General features: G+C 52.5%; 1 protein-coding gene across 1 annotated transcript in view; it reads right to left on the bottom strand.

The window, feature by feature from the left end:
• Window positions 1–14,823, bottom strand: part of MAP2K6 (mitogen-activated protein kinase kinase 6) — a 52,858-nt gene that overhangs the window by 15,286 nt on the left and 22,749 nt on the right. Inside the window, exons 2-10 of the mRNA XM_082293866.1 lie at window positions 12,175–12,241; window positions 11,228–11,276; window positions 8,386–8,499; window positions 6,860–6,979; window positions 6,031–6,147; window positions 5,522–5,573; window positions 3,476–3,603; window positions 2,731–2,808; window positions 1,550–1,689 (exon numbers count right to left, since the gene is read on the bottom strand). Coding sequence (XP_082149992.1) covers window positions 1,550–1,689; window positions 2,731–2,808; window positions 3,476–3,603; window positions 5,522–5,573; window positions 6,031–6,147; window positions 6,860–6,979; window positions 8,386–8,499; window positions 11,228–11,276; window positions 12,175–12,241 — 865 coding nt within the window. The remainder of the gene's footprint in view (window positions 1–1,549; window positions 1,690–2,730; window positions 2,809–3,475; window positions 3,604–5,521; window positions 5,574–6,030; window positions 6,148–6,859; window positions 6,980–8,385; window positions 8,500–11,227; window positions 11,277–12,174; window positions 12,242–14,823) is intronic.

The raw sequence follows: 14,823 nt of genomic DNA, 5'->3' as shown, positions 1-14,823 counted from the left end.
AAATGTAAATTTTCAGGAATGAAGAGTCATATTGGGATCTGATCCTGACTCAGACATCCCAGGAACCTTCCTGCAGTGCCTACAGGTGATCAGACTGCACTGCCCCAGGCAGGAGATGAATAAACACAGACCTAAGCCAGGCTTGATATAGAGTGGATGTGACCCGGTTCGGTGTCAATTCCCAGATCCCAACAAGACAAAACTGGTGCAAAGTTCACCATTCCAAGTCCCTGCTACCCACTTGAGGGATGTGAGGGATCTTTAGTGACCCTGGAGGACAGGATTTGCAAAACTTTTGCAAATTCCTTTGCAAAGGAATCGCCACGTGCTCCCCAAAGTGGCTGTGGATGTAACTCCTAAAGCAGCCACGGCCTGAGCTGCAAGACAGGGGGCTTGGAAGAGCAAATCCCTTGGGAAGGAACAGCCTGCCTGGCACAAGCAGGCAGCTTGGAAACAGCAGAGCCAGCAGCACTGTTAGGAGGAACAGCAGCTGCTCCAAAACCTCAGCGTGGGCCTTGCAAGAACAGGGGGCATCTTGTGAGAGGGTTTTTGCAAGGCAGCTCCCACCTCTCCCAGGCCCAGGGCATGGTGGGCATGGCAGGTGTTCCCCAGCGTGGGTCAGGAGATGAGCAGCTGGACCACAGGAACATGAAAACGTGTTTGAGCAAGACTCTGAAGAATCTAAACACGGGTACTGAGAGTCCCCAGGCAGGAGCAGCTGATAATCCCTTCCTAGGTCATGGCAGAGCGGCCGGGCTCCGGCCCCGGCACTGGCAGCTCGGGAACAGTCTCACATTTCTCTATTTGTCGATCTGCCGTCCTTTCTTGGCCACCACGCAGACCCAGCAGCCACCTGCCAACTTGGCAGGCAGGCGGGTGGCACTGCAGCGCCTGGAAAATCAAATCCTGCTGGCGGGCGGGTTCCAGGGAAGCTGGAGGGAGCGGCCGGCAGCGCTCTGAGCCACGGCGAGGGCAGGCTCTGCTCGGGGCTGCCTGAGCTCTCTGCAGCCTGCAGACAGCAGCCTGGCTGCTCCAGCCCTTTGCCCACAGTGCAGCCAGACGCTCCTGCTGCTCCCAGCTCCCAGGCCTGGGGAAAGCAACACAGCAGCCTCAGGGCCCCAGGAGAGGGACAGACACTGGCAGGGGCCAAATTCTGCAGGGTTGCTGCCCTCAGAACCATGTCCCCTGAGAGAGGATGCAGCCATTCCCTATCCTGCTGCCCTCCCAGACTGAGGGACCTGAGCTGCCTGGCTGCACCTGCTCACAGCACCCTGTGCTGCTGGTGTGGGGGCGATGGGAGCGAGGAGCCTCCTCAATCCTGTGTGCCCCCACCAAGCAGCCAAGCCTGTTCCCCCACAGCTGCCACCAGCATTGCTGTGCCTGCACAGTGCCAGGCGCCTGCACAAGGCTCAGCGAGGGCACAGAGGCCCAGCCTTTGCCCAGGGAATGTTCTGCCCAAAATTAGGGTTGAGAGCTGCCTGTGGAGACGGGCACCAGCATGGTGAAGGTGAGCGGGGCTGGGGAGAGTGAGGCCAAGAGGGAATTTTACCATTGCGAGGTAAAATCGACGAACTCCGCTGAGAACTTCTCTGCTGGGAGCTGCGGCGACGGCTCCTCCACCACCTGCTTGAGCTGCTGGAAGGGCGTCCCCCAGGAGTCGTAGGGAAAGCGCAGGATGGCCAGCTCGATCTGGGGACACAGAGCACACCTCAGGACTGGGGGTGGACACCTCACAGCCACCCCACAGATTTGGGATCCCCATGTGCCCACCCAGGGGTGTTTTTTGTAGGCTCCACACAAATGGGGTTGTTTGGCCTGGAAATAGGAACATTCCAATGAGATCTCAGAGCCCCTTGCAGTGCCTAAAGGGGGCTTACAGAGAGGAGGGAGGGTGACTTTTTACACGGGCAAACGGTGACAGAAAAAGGGGGATTGGTTTGTACTAAAAGAGGAGAGATACAGATTAGATGTTATGGGGACTTTCCTGTGAGGGTGGGGAGGCCCTGGCACAGGGTGCCCAGAGCAGCTGTGGCTGCCCCTGGATCCCTGGAAGTGCCCAAGGCCAGGCTGGACGGGGCTTGGAGCAACCTGAGACAGTGGAAGGTCCCTGCCCATGGCAGGGGGTGGGATGAGATGAAATTTAAGGCCCCTTCCAACCCAAACCATGCTGGGATTCTATGATTTCCTCACCCCACCTGGCCACAACATATTGCTCATCCTCCCCCAACAAACACGAGAGGCTGGAGGAGACCCAGACAGCTCCACATTCAATTCCGTGTCACCCGTGTGTCAGACACCTCCTGGGAAAGGCTGGGAGTTAAAACCAACCCCAGGCTGCACAGGGTAACTGCGCTGGGAAGCGACTCTGGGAGCAGATGGATTCCCCCGAACGCCCCCGCCGCTGCTCTCCCGCCGGGAACTGCTGAGGGCGGCGAGGCCGCTCATTGCGGGGAACGCAGCGCGCGGCAGCTGCCGTGCCTTAGCCCATGCCGCCATCTCCCGGCAGCTGCGGCCTCCGCACCCCTCAGCAGCGAGCGGCTGACAAAGCAGCTCCTCCTCCTTCCCCTCAACCCTGCGGCACGTCCCCCGTGCCCTCCCTAGTTATTCCCGTTCCCAGCCCGCCACCTTCCCTGGGAACCAGCGCCCCCAGTACCGCTATGGGCAGGAAAATGAACCCACGAGCAACACCGAGCCCTGCTGGCTGCCCTGCCTGCCCCCAGGTGACCCTACCATGGTGATCCCAAGGCTCCAGATGTCGGATTTGACGCTGTATCCCTTCTGGTTCAGCTCCGGGTTAATTCTCTCAGGCTGTGAACAGAGACAAAGGTGGCTGAGGAGCAGGGACGGCCCCAGTGCCCTGCCCACCCCCAGGGTGGGTCTCTCAGGGTGGCAGCCCAGCACCCCTGAGCCCACACCACCACCTCGCTCTCCTGGTTGTGCTGGGCCCAGCTGGTTCCCCGTCCTCACCAGTAAGGGCAGGCACTGAAATGGGTCACCAGAAGCAGGTGGCACCTGCACCAGGGGCTGGGGTGGTGGAGCTGACCTGGCACAGCTGGCACAAAGGGGGTGACAAACCTCAGTTTTCCAGGGCTGTTTTCACCCTGTTCAAGCGCTCCGCAAAGGGTGAATCTTGCACAGCAGCTCCCCAGAGGAGCCCGGGGGACCCAGCCCCTGGGGACTGTTTTTCTTCCCCACGCTAAGTACTGTTGTTCCCACGGGGCAAATGGCAAACAGGCAAGAGGGAGCAATCCCAGAGCCTTCCCCAAGGTCACAGGGAGGCGAGGAGGCAGCAGGAAGCCGTGCCCAGGAGATGTGATCTGAGCCATGAGATCTGTCTCCCCTCCCAAGGAGATTGTATCCCTTAACTTCAGGGCTACGTCTTCCCAAACAAATCCCCAGGACAGATGCCGGAGGCTGATCCTTCCCCCCGGGCTCAGGTTCCTTTGGCTGCTCCCCACGCAGCTTCTCCACTTACAGCCATGTAGGGTTTGCATCCTGCATCCATGGTTTTAGCAACAGAGTCAACGAGGTAACCGCTAATCCCAAAATCGCACATTTTCACCTGCCCCTGCGTATTGATCAACACGTTAGAGGGCTTTACATCTGCAAGAAGGAACACAGACCACAGTCACTGTCACGTGGTGGTGGCTGGGCCAAGCCACAAACAGCCACAGAGGCCCCTACCAGCAGACGGCACCCCAGGAGTCCAGCAGAGCCCAGCACCCCGGGCGTGCCAAAAACCCGCCAGCTGCGGCTGTGGCACATTCAGGTGACAGCCTCATGGGCCTGTCATGTGTCCTGCCCGTGGCCCTTCACTCACACACTCCCCTCTCTGATTTAGGGAAGCAGGAGGTCACTCTGGACATCACCACCACATCCCACTGCTCAAGGAATGGTCATGGACATAGGAGCAGCTCCACAGGGCTGGGGGCAATTCCAGGGGGTGTCTGCAAAGGGAGGGAGCTCTGGCAAGGCCCCGTGGGTCTGGGATCATGCCAGCAAAAGGAAAAACCCATGGGGGAGGGATGTGGGGCAGGAAAGGGTGAAGAGGAGCAATAAACTAAGGCAAGGATCAAAGGTTCAGAAAAGGCCTCTGATTTTAGGGGTACCAAACTTGCAGCGTGAGCAGCAGCAGGAGAGTGGGAGCTCCACACCCCATGGAAATCAGGCCAGAGTCTCACCTATCCATTACTGCCAGATTTATCTGCTTCCCAGCATGGCTTTACAAACCCTGGTGTGCTCACACTCGCGTCAGGCCCCTGAGAGCAGCTACAATCCCCAGCAGAAAGGGAAATTAAGGCACCCAGAAATGCCAAGAAGCAATATCCAGGAGAGCATGGAGGTGCTTCCCTGCACAGCAGGCAATTGCTCTGTGAGGCTAATCGCAAATGGAGTCTCAGCACAGCACAGGTGACACTGCTCCAAAGGGAGCAATCCTTTCCCTGCTGCCACCCAGAAATAACAGGTCACTTCCTAAAGACCCTCTGTCTCCACATAAAGAATTAAACAGAAGAGCTGAAACACCCTCTGAAGGAGGCCCCAAGCTGTGTTTGAGTCCTCCTTAGCAGAACTGTGGGTTTATAGCTCATTAATATCTGCTCTCTAATCAGCATTCTGCAATCAAAAGCCTCGTATCCAAAATCTTCACCCATCTGTTTCTACACTGAAATAAGACAATTTCCAGTGGAAATGAAACAAGTTCACAGAAACCCAGCAGCCAAGCAGGGCTTCCACCTCCTGTAAGTGACACAGAAGGCAGAAACTCAACCCCCAGCCACAGGAAGAATATACCCAGTGCCACTGCCTGCTCCAGCTGAACTCTGCTGCTTCCCAGGCACTCACACACTCCAGGGAGGGCTCTTTCCTCCTCATGGCAAATTGAAAATGACCCTTTAAAAATAAAGGTGTCAAGCAGCAACTGCAAATTTGTTTCTGAGTGTGTTCACTGCAGCTCTGAGATGCTCCACAGGGGAAAATGTCAGAAAAGTTAAGGGAGGGAATTTATGATTTCATTTGAGGCTGGTTTAGGTGTCAAACTTGTTCTGCTCCACTGGTGCTCAGGGGAGCTCCTGGAGGGGAGTGAGGATGGCTGGATCCCTGCAGGAGGGTGAGGCTGCAGAGATCCCTCTCACTGCACACCAGCACAGAGCCATGGAGCTGGGGGACAAACCTGGGCAAAGCCTGGCCCAAAGCTCCCCAAGGTCAGAGGGGAAAGCCTGGCTGAATTTCACGCAGGTGACGAAGCAGAGCATGGATTTAGGGAAAGGCAGCCAGGGGAAACAGCCCTTCCTCTACCCTGAGGAAAGAGCCTCACAGCCAGCTCTTTCTCTTCCACCTCAGGGAAGCACTGGGACCAGCAGGCAGATTTTAAGGAGCAAACAGCAGCCATCTCCTCTGCCTGGGTTTTGCTGCAAGTCATGAGATGCTGGGGAGTATTTCTGCTGTCAAAGGCTCACTAATCTCGGGTATTTTGGGAGCCCTTGCTAGGCTGAGAGCAGGGCAGTGCATGCCTGGCACTCACCTCGGTGGATCACGGAGAGCTTACTGTGGAGATGTTCTAGTGCTTTGACAATCTGAAACGACAAATCCACAGTCAATCGCAGCTGCAGCACCAGGAGGAGGAGGAAATGATATCTGGCTTCACCCCCAGACCTGCCTGGAGGGCACGAAAACCACATCCCCCACAAGTCCTGCAGCCTGCCAGCAGCCTGAGGTGTTCATGGCTACCCAGGGATCTCCTGGGGGCTCCAGGACCCCAATGAGAAGGGAAAGAAACTGCAGGAGCCTCCCCACATCTCACACTGGGCCATCTCTCCATGATGTGTATGGATGGGCACATTTGGGGTCATTTATGGCTTATAAATAACATCACTTGAGACCAGACAAGTGAGGCCAGCTGGGAATGCCCACATGGGCTGGCACATGGACCACGCTCCTTCTGGTGCAAATACAGCAGGGAGCCTGGGTGATGAAGAACTTGGCTGAGAACAGAAACCCCTTTCCCTCCCCTCCTCACCCTGTGCTACTCACAGAGACTGCGATTTTCCCCAGGATGTCCTCAGGAATCGTCAGGCCTTTGTCAATGACATGTTTGTAGAATTTGTCCAGTGAGGTATCCATCAGCTCCATGCAAATCCACACGTCTCCCTGGAGGGTAAAGCAGGCAGATACCCAGATATTGGGACAAAGCATGCTTTTCTTTCTTTTTCTTTCTTTCTTTCTCTTCTCTTTCTTTCTTTTCTTTCTCTTCTCTTTCTTTCTCTTTTTCTCTTTGTCTTTCTTCCCTTCCCTTCCCTTCCCTTCCCTTCCCTTCTCTTCCCTTCCCTTCCCTTCCCTTCCCTTCCCTTCCCTTCCCTTCCCAAAGCCCTTCAGCCCTTGCCCTTTGCTGCCCTGTTTGGTCCTTCCCTGTTTTTTCAAACTCATTCAGCAAAGCTTTCTTTTCCCTGCTCTGGAATTCAGTGCTGTTCACATTCCCTACCATTTAGGGTTTACTCTTCCCAAAGCAGAGCCCCGGTGATTTAGGAGCCCAGAAATTTATCAGGAACTGAGGCTCCCAACAAGCAGCCAGGAGAAGTTCAGCTCTGCAGAGCTGTACTTAAAGCTCTTCAATAAATCCTGCTTTTCAGAGCTTTCCACACTTTTCCTCCACACCGAGGAACTCAAGGCAGGGCAATTTTAACACTATGGGACCAGGCTGTGAGCAGGTGGCTGTCCTCACAGCCACAGTAAGTGACACATCCTTAGGCCAGGACTGAGCAGATCTCCGTGTCCAGGTGGAGATTAAACCCCTGGCACTTGGAGGAAGTGCAGGAGTGGGAATTCAGAGCCTGGGAGAAGGGGCAGTCCCAAGAAGCCTCACCTCTCGGAAAAGTGCCCCATAAAAGGTGACGGTGAAGGGACAATCCACTGTCCTCATGGAGATATCCAGATCCATCAACAACCTCTTCTGCTCCTGGCTGTTCACCGTGGCTCGGATCCGCTGCAAGACAGAGCCTGTCAGGGGTGGCTGCCCCAGGGCCTTGGCACCACAGCTGGACCCTTCCACCGCCCCTCATGCCACCCCTTTATCACCATCCTTGCCACAGGCACATCCCCAGCCCAGCACCCACAGCAGGAGCACCCAGGGCTCTCCTCACCACAGGTGAGGTTTTGCTCTTCCCTGCAAACACCACTTTTTGCAAGAGCCAAAAGAAAGAAGTGGCTTAGGAGAGGAGAAAGGAGCAGGAAATCAAATTCCAGGCTGGTGGAGAGCTGGGACTTTTGGAGTCCAGTGGACACCTGTTACATCAGCAGGTTCTGAGCACAAGAGAGGGTTCCAGCCCTGCACCAGAGCCCATGGGCTGCCCATGGCTTTGGAAAATGGGCATTTCCCAGTCTCCCGGGAAGAGATGTCCTTGATGTGAAATACCCAGAGACCCTCGGCTGCCAAACACCACGACAGGGCACACACAGCCCACCACAGGTCACACACACGGTCCAGGCTCCTCGGCCAGAGCCACTCGGGGTCAGTAACGGGACAGAATTAAACTGCTCAGCGTCACAGAGAGCCTGAATGCTCCTGCCATGCTCAGCTGAGATCTTCCATTGCCCTCAGAGAGGTCTTTGGCAGTTTGGTGAACACCAAAGCAAACAAAAAGTCCAAATGCAGAGCACAGAGATCCCAGGACATGGCCCAGCCAGCACCCACAGCAAAGTCTACCCACTACTGAGGAGCAAAGAGTTTGCTCAGAGCTTCCAGATCTTTTTCTCTTACTCTGAAAGGAAACTAAAATTCAGCCAAGCAAAAACTGGTCCTTCCCAAACTACAATTTTTCCCATGACCATTTCCCTAATCTCCAAATTTATGAGTCTAAGCCGTTGTTATGAAAACTTTTCATGATAGCATCTACAAGCCTGCCATGAGTCAAGATCCCACTGCGGCAGGCAAAATGTGAAAATCCCAACAAAAACTTCCTGTTCCAAGGAGAGTGAAAAAGTCCCAGCTGAAGAAGATTCTCTTGTGCAATTAGATTTTTTCTTCTTTATAATTATGAAGTGCATCTGAGGGGCTACAGTAGAAAAAAATAATGCAAATTTATATGTATATTTTAAAAATGCTGGTAAATTAAATCCTAGAAAAACAGGAATATTGTGGGTAAATTAAATCCCAGGAAAACAGGAATATTGTGGATAAAGGTGAACAATGTGATTGATGCACTACAGTGCTGGAGCATTACACCTTTAAAACACCCCCCTTTTCTTGGTTAAACAACCCAAATCTCCCTCGGACCCTGTGTGGAAAGAGGATTTCATGAGGAAAGCAGCAAATCTCAGGAAAGGAACAAGGGGGATTCCAAGTGTGCCCGGCAACCCCACAAGGACAGAACCCCCCGAGGCTCACTCTACCTTCACTGCCATGATCTGCCCGCTGGGCATGTGCCGCATCTTCTCCACCACCCCGTACGCACCTCGTCCCAGCTCGGAGATGGGCTCCAGGTCATCGGCCTTCACCTCAAAGTTCTGGGGGACAAAAGCCATCAGTGGCCCCTGGGCGTTTGCTCCGCACAGTGCCCCCACGGTGCAGCCCTGCGTGGCACATCCTTGCCCTGTGCATCCCCTCCCCAGCTGTGCTCAGTGGGTCTGCAATGAACTCACAGCCCTGGGAGGCTGCAGGGAGGATCAGCCACCACCACAGCGACCCCAGAGCTGAGGGGACGTGTCTCACGGGCTTGTGTCACCAAACCACAGTCACGGCATGGGTAAGGCTGGAATGGACCATGGCAGGGCCATCTGCTCCAACCTCCCTGCTCAGGCTGTGCCAAGGAGTGTCCTGAGCAGGGCAGGCACAGAAGGTCCGTTCCCTCAGTGGGATGCTCTGCCCAACAGCCACCTGCACGCCAGGGTCATGGAATCATGGATCACAGGATCACAGAGTACTCTGAGGGGGAATCACGGAATGGTTTGTGTGGGAGGGACCTTAAAGATCATTTCATTTCATCCTCCTGCCATGGGCAGGGACACCTTCCACTATCCCAGGCTGCTCCAAGCCCTGTCCAGCCTGGCCTTGGACACTGCCAGGGATCCAGGGGCAGCCACAGCTGCTCTGGGAACCTGTGCCAGGGCCTCCCACCCTCACATGGAAGAATTTCCTCCTATTATCAACCTAACCCTACTCTTTTTTATTTTGAATCTATTTCCCCTTGCCCTGTCACTCCATGCTCTTGTCTTGTCCCTCCCAGCCACCTTCAGCTGGCAGCACTTTCAGCCTCTCCATCCTCTGAGGGCTGGGATAGAAAACACCACAGCAGCTTCTCCCCGAGGAATCACCCTCAGTCTTACTCCATTTTGTCTTCCTTCCACCCTCTTCTTCCCCCAAACAATCACAGAAACATTTCCAGGTATTTTAAAGCTTATTTCTCTGGACCTGCAGATGGGCCAAACACCAGCTGAGTGTGCCCCATTTTCAAACCAGGGAGGATTTATTTTGTCCATTATCATTTTCTCCTGGCCTGACACAAAGGATGACTTTGTTCAGACCCTGCACCCATGCCCTTCTCCTTTCTGCTGTGATATTGTGCAGCCACTCCATATTATTATTATTATTATTATTATTATTATTATTATTATTATTTTGGATGTTTCAAATCTGCCTCTGCCACTAAACCCAGCCCTTCTGTTTGCTGCAAGCACAACCCCATCAGCCAGTCACCCTGCAGCGGGTGAGAAGGAACCGATTCCCAGGGAATAACCCCACATGGCTTTCTGCCGGCGCAGCAGAAAAAACCCTGCAGCCTGCAATGAGCCGGCTGGGGATGCCACAGAGAGCAGGGAGACACTCTGGGAATGTGCACAAGGAGCCCTGACTGATATTTTGGAGTCACAGCAGAGATTTAGGCATCTCTGACTGCCTGACACCGCTCCTGCTGTTCAGCAGGAGCCGCTCCAAAAACGCGCTTGGAGCGCTCTCCTCGAACGAGCAGCAGAGTTTAAAAGGAGAGGAGGGAAAGTGGCTTCCCCTCAGGATCAGGGGGAGTGTGGGAATGCTGGTGGAAGAGGGAGCCCATCCTAAAGGAACCTGGCTGGATAAACAGGTCACAGATCCATGGGAAATGGAAGCCAAGGTGTGCCAGTCCCTCTGAGACAGCCACAGAGCCATGCCTGGAAAACAGCCTGAGCTCTGGGGGCAGTGAGCGTGGCTCCTTTGCATCGGCCACCACGGCCTCCCTGCCTCCTGCACGGAGCCTTTCCGGAGCACTGGAGCCTTCCCTCATCCCTGGGAATGCAGGGAGAGGTGATTTTCTTGGAGCAGGCATTTTCTCTGCCTCCGTGCTGTACCATTTTGCATCTCACACTGTTTCCACCTCCCAGCCCCTGCTCCAAGCCAGGGAAAACACAAAATCCAAAATGAAAGGAAAGGCTCCAAAGATAGGCATTTTAAACCACTATTGGATTAGCATTTCACTTCGCTAATTACCTCACTGACACTGAGGCCTATCTTTTGCACCTCATAAATTCATTGTCCAGCTTTAAAGTGCTTTTTTGAATTCTGCTCTGCCTTTTTCTCCTATCAAAACAACTGTCCTGGGGTTTGTTTTTCCCCTGCTATTTTTTTAGACCAGGTAGATTGGTTTCCATGCTGTCAGAAGGATTTGCTTCCAGTGCAGGGACATCTACCCTAAGTTAAGACTCCTGAGGAGATGACTCTCAATACTAGCAAAGGGAAATCCTTTGGGTGAAGGCTTTAAATCAGCAAAGGAACTGCAGAGGAGAGTAAAACACCCTGTTAGCAACCCCTTGCTCTCTAATGGTTATTTCCAGGGGATTAGCTGCACCTCAGTGCAGCAAGGAAGGAATTTCCATGGTGGAAAGTATGAAGGGAGCCCACGTGTCATGGGAGGCACAGGGTGAGGGCTGGGGGCATGTTCAGCAGGGCAGTGCCAACCAGCAGGTCCAGCTGGCCACGGGGCCACACTGGGGTCCCACCCACACAAACACCAGGTGCCACTCAGATATTTTATGGTTGGACGTGGCTCACAAGCCCCAGAGCTCACGAGCTCCCAGGTTGGATCTTCTCAGCTTTTATCCATCCAGCAGCTGCCTTCCCTTTCAAGTGAAATGGGCTGCATTGCTTTTAATAGCTGGTATTTAATTATCTGCCCTTTTTGGGGGGTCTGGAGTGAAGCAGTCCCACAAGCAGCCAGCCCAGGATGGCTGATCTGATCCGATCCCAGAGGTCTCTCAGTCTTACCTCCTCACCAATAAAGATGCAGGCTTTGGAGTCCAGATCTCTGGGTGGCCTGCACGGAAGAAAAGGGAAAAGATGTGAAATATCCCCTACGAAGATCAATTTTCCCTCAGTGAGTAACTCCAAGCCCCAAGCCATCCCCTCACACCTTCAGGCCAGCAGCCCTTGCAGCCCTGAGCAGCCTCCTGGCCTTGCAGGATCAACAGGTACAGCCAAGATCCACAAAGTCACCCCAAAAAGGGCTCAGGATAAAAGCTACTGGAACTGGCATTTCTCACAGCCAGCTTGCCCTGCAGCAACCCAGAGGGATTCACTGGGACAGGCAAGGCAGGTGGCAAGCACCAAACCTCAGCCAGCCTGCTGAAAAATGGATTAAATGGGCATGAACATCTAAACCTGCTATAAATCATCACCTCAGTCACACAGCACAGGCTGACAGGCTGAAAACACTCAATCCTCAAAGAAGCAAAGAAAGCCAAGCAGGCTGGAGTTGCACAAAGTGCCTGAAAAACAGAGGCATTCCTTCTGCAAGGCTCAGCAGGCAGGGAAGGGGATGAGTTTTTATGCCTTGGTCCAATGCACGTTACTCAAACTGGTGGCCAAAGTGCCACACCAGTCAAACTTGGGGGCCATTCTGGTTTTTCTCTTTTTCTGCATCAGTAAGAAGCACATGAGACTCACAGATGGGCAGAGGGTGATGGGCTGAGACCCCCTGAAAAATACAAGGGTTGTGAAATTATCACAGAATCCCAGAATGGTTTGGGTTGGAAAGGACCTTAAATCTCATCTCATTCCACCCCCTGCCATGGGCAGGGACACCTTCCCTTGTCCCAGGGGGCTCCAAGCTCCATCCAGCCTGGCCTTGGGCACTGCCAGGCGCCAGCCAAGGCTGGAAGGCAGCTGGGCTTCGTGGTTTGCTTTTCATTCTGCCCCAGTGTTTGCAGACTTACGTGGAGCTTGTCTGTGGTTGCTCAAATGCTTCTTTAGGAATTTTCAGCCCAGGGTTTCTCTTCTTGCCTGCGAAACAAGAAAGAGGCAGAGTTAAAGAAAGGCATTTTTTTGTTGTTGTTACGATTCGTTTGGGGTTAATTTGCAAAACACAGCTTGTCTATATTTGTTGACCTTATTTCACATAAATGCCCAGCCAGGCTGGTGGGGCAGACTCAGGGCACAGAGTTCAAACATAAAGTGCCTTTGTTCAGCAAGGTTTCATTTAAACCTGCGAGCTCTGGCTGCCAGCTTGGTACAGAAAACAGGCAAGAGCTCTGGCAAAGGCAGGCCACAAGAACATGCAAAGGGAAAGGTATTTCTCCTCCTACCCACGGAGGATCCCTCCAAACATTTCTTAGATTTAAAACCATTCCAGATACATAACTTCAAACCCTGGCAGGATGAAACATCTTTTTAAAATTGCATCTGAAAGTCCCCATTCTGATTCTGTTTAACTGCATGTTTCACCTCCTGGTCATTAAAGTTGTGCAAACCCAGCAAAAATAAAGCAGAATTCAAGTTTGCAGGCTCCAAAGCCATTTGTTTCTATTCACACTGACCAGCCAAGCTTTTCTGAGCTGGATGCAGCTCAAGCTTTGAGGCAGCTCAGCTGCAGCTCTCCTGGAAAGGGGGTCCAGCCACGAGAGCCAGGCAGAGCAGAGAAACACAAGAACCTTTTTATGACTGCACAGATTCAGCCACATTTCAGCACGGGGGCTTGAATTCATGGAGAAAATAACCTGGAAGCATCAGTCATGTCACCAAACCCCAAGGTAAACATCTGGCTGCTTGGCTGGGTAATAAAATCCCTGGTCCATCCCCCCAGAAAAGGCACAAGCACCTAATTTAGGTGTACAGCGTTTTTAACCTAACAATTTATATCCATTAAAGAGTGAGTTTTACTCCCTATTCCCAAACCTCTCTCTCAAACTTCACCTATCCATGTCTGAATTTGTTTTTCCTTTCAACACATCAATAGATGCCTGTGCATCCCAGTGCCAGAGGGGTGCTGGATCAAAGGGCAGGCACCCAGAATGGAAAATGACCTTCATGAATCAATTAATCAATTCAGAATAGCAATTTTTTTTTTAGGGTTTTGGGTTGGTTTTTTTTGTTGTTGTTATTGTTGGGGGGTTTTGGTTTTGTTTTTTAAGGGGTTTTTTGGTTGTTGTTTTGGCTTTTTTAGGTTTTGGTGCTTTTTTGGGTGGTTTTTTTAGTATTTTTTTCCTTGTTGGCTCCAAAAGATGGGATCTTGCTCACTCCTTTTGACAAAGTCATTTCAGGATGGGGCAGGCTGCAAGAACCCAGCTGACACCTCGTGGGAAAAGCATTTATTGGAAGCTCCTGTGCACACTCACTACTGGGATTAGAAATCAACAGAGCTGTGAATGTACATAGGAAACAAAAAAACAGAAAAAAAGCCAAATCTCTGCTCTTCAGAGCTCCCAATCTCACGCAGGAAAAGCAAAATAAAAGCAGCAAGGTCATGCAGAAGCACAAAGAACAGCTCTCAGTGTTCCCAAAAAGTAAAAGCTGGTCTGCAAGGAAGCAAAAACGATTCTAAAATCCAGTGGAGGAACTCCTACAGTGAGCAGAGCTGCTCTTTGACCCTTTTCCTTCCAGTTTTTCAGTTGTATTCAGGAGGCAGAAGTGAGGAGCAAGCCCTGCTGTGCTGGATGCTCCAGATTCCCTTTCCTGCCCAAGCTGTGCCAAGTGCACCTCGGATCCACGGGGATGCTAAACGGGGAGGGGTGTTCTGGATGTTAGCCAAAAAAAGGAATCCCAAAAATACAGGTCTGGCAGTGCAGGCAAACAAAATCCCTGCTCCTCTGGCATTTTCCAAGCTGTCATCCCAGAGACCTCTCTGCTCGCTGTCTGCATCTTCAAAGAAACAACACAGCCACAGGCACAGGAAAAGCATCTTCACACTGATCTTGCACGTGGAAATCAAGACTCAAAATCCACTAAATTTCTCGTGGAGGAACTGCTTCTATTTAGGCTGAACTGTTCCTATGAACACGCAGCAGCTGCCCCCTGACAAACCCCAAGGACCAGCCCTTCCCTCTGTTGCAGTCCCACTGGCATCACCAAAATCAAGTGAGAAACAGACACAGATTTGCTCTGTTATTCCCTTTTTTGTGTTTTTTCCTTCATGGCTTTGCTTGCACCACCCCCTGTGCTGTCCCCAAGCCTCAGGAAGGTTCCTCAGGCAGCTCTGGGAGGGTGGAAATGAACCTACTGGAAATGAAGCTGATTTGAACTGGACTCAGAACAGGTTGTGCAGCCTCGAATCTGGTCGTGGTTCACAAGTGGTGTCAGCAGAACCAGGGAGCAAAATGCCAAACCCAAATAAACATTAAAAGCTTTTCTGCCTCCTGGTGAAATAAAATCTGCACTTTGGGGAGTTTATTTTCCTTGTCTCTTCTTCACAGAACACAATATTTTGAAACTTTGCCATTTTTTTGAAGCACAATCTGTCCATGCATTCGAGCTGCCAAGGCACAAGCACAGTTGAACACTCTTTGGGGTTTTCTTTTCAAGAAAGGAGAAAGCAGCAACAGTAGCTCAGGTAAGACACGGGTTTAACGATGGCAGCGGGAGGAGGGATG

The sequence above is a fragment of the Coloeus monedula genome, assembly GCF_965178545.1.
Source record: "Coloeus monedula genome assembly, chromosome: 19".
NCBI lineage: Eukaryota > Metazoa > Chordata > Aves > Passeriformes > Corvidae > Coloeus > Coloeus monedula.
Note: the sequence above shows the minus strand (reverse complement) of the source record. Positions and strands in the feature narration are given on the sequence as shown.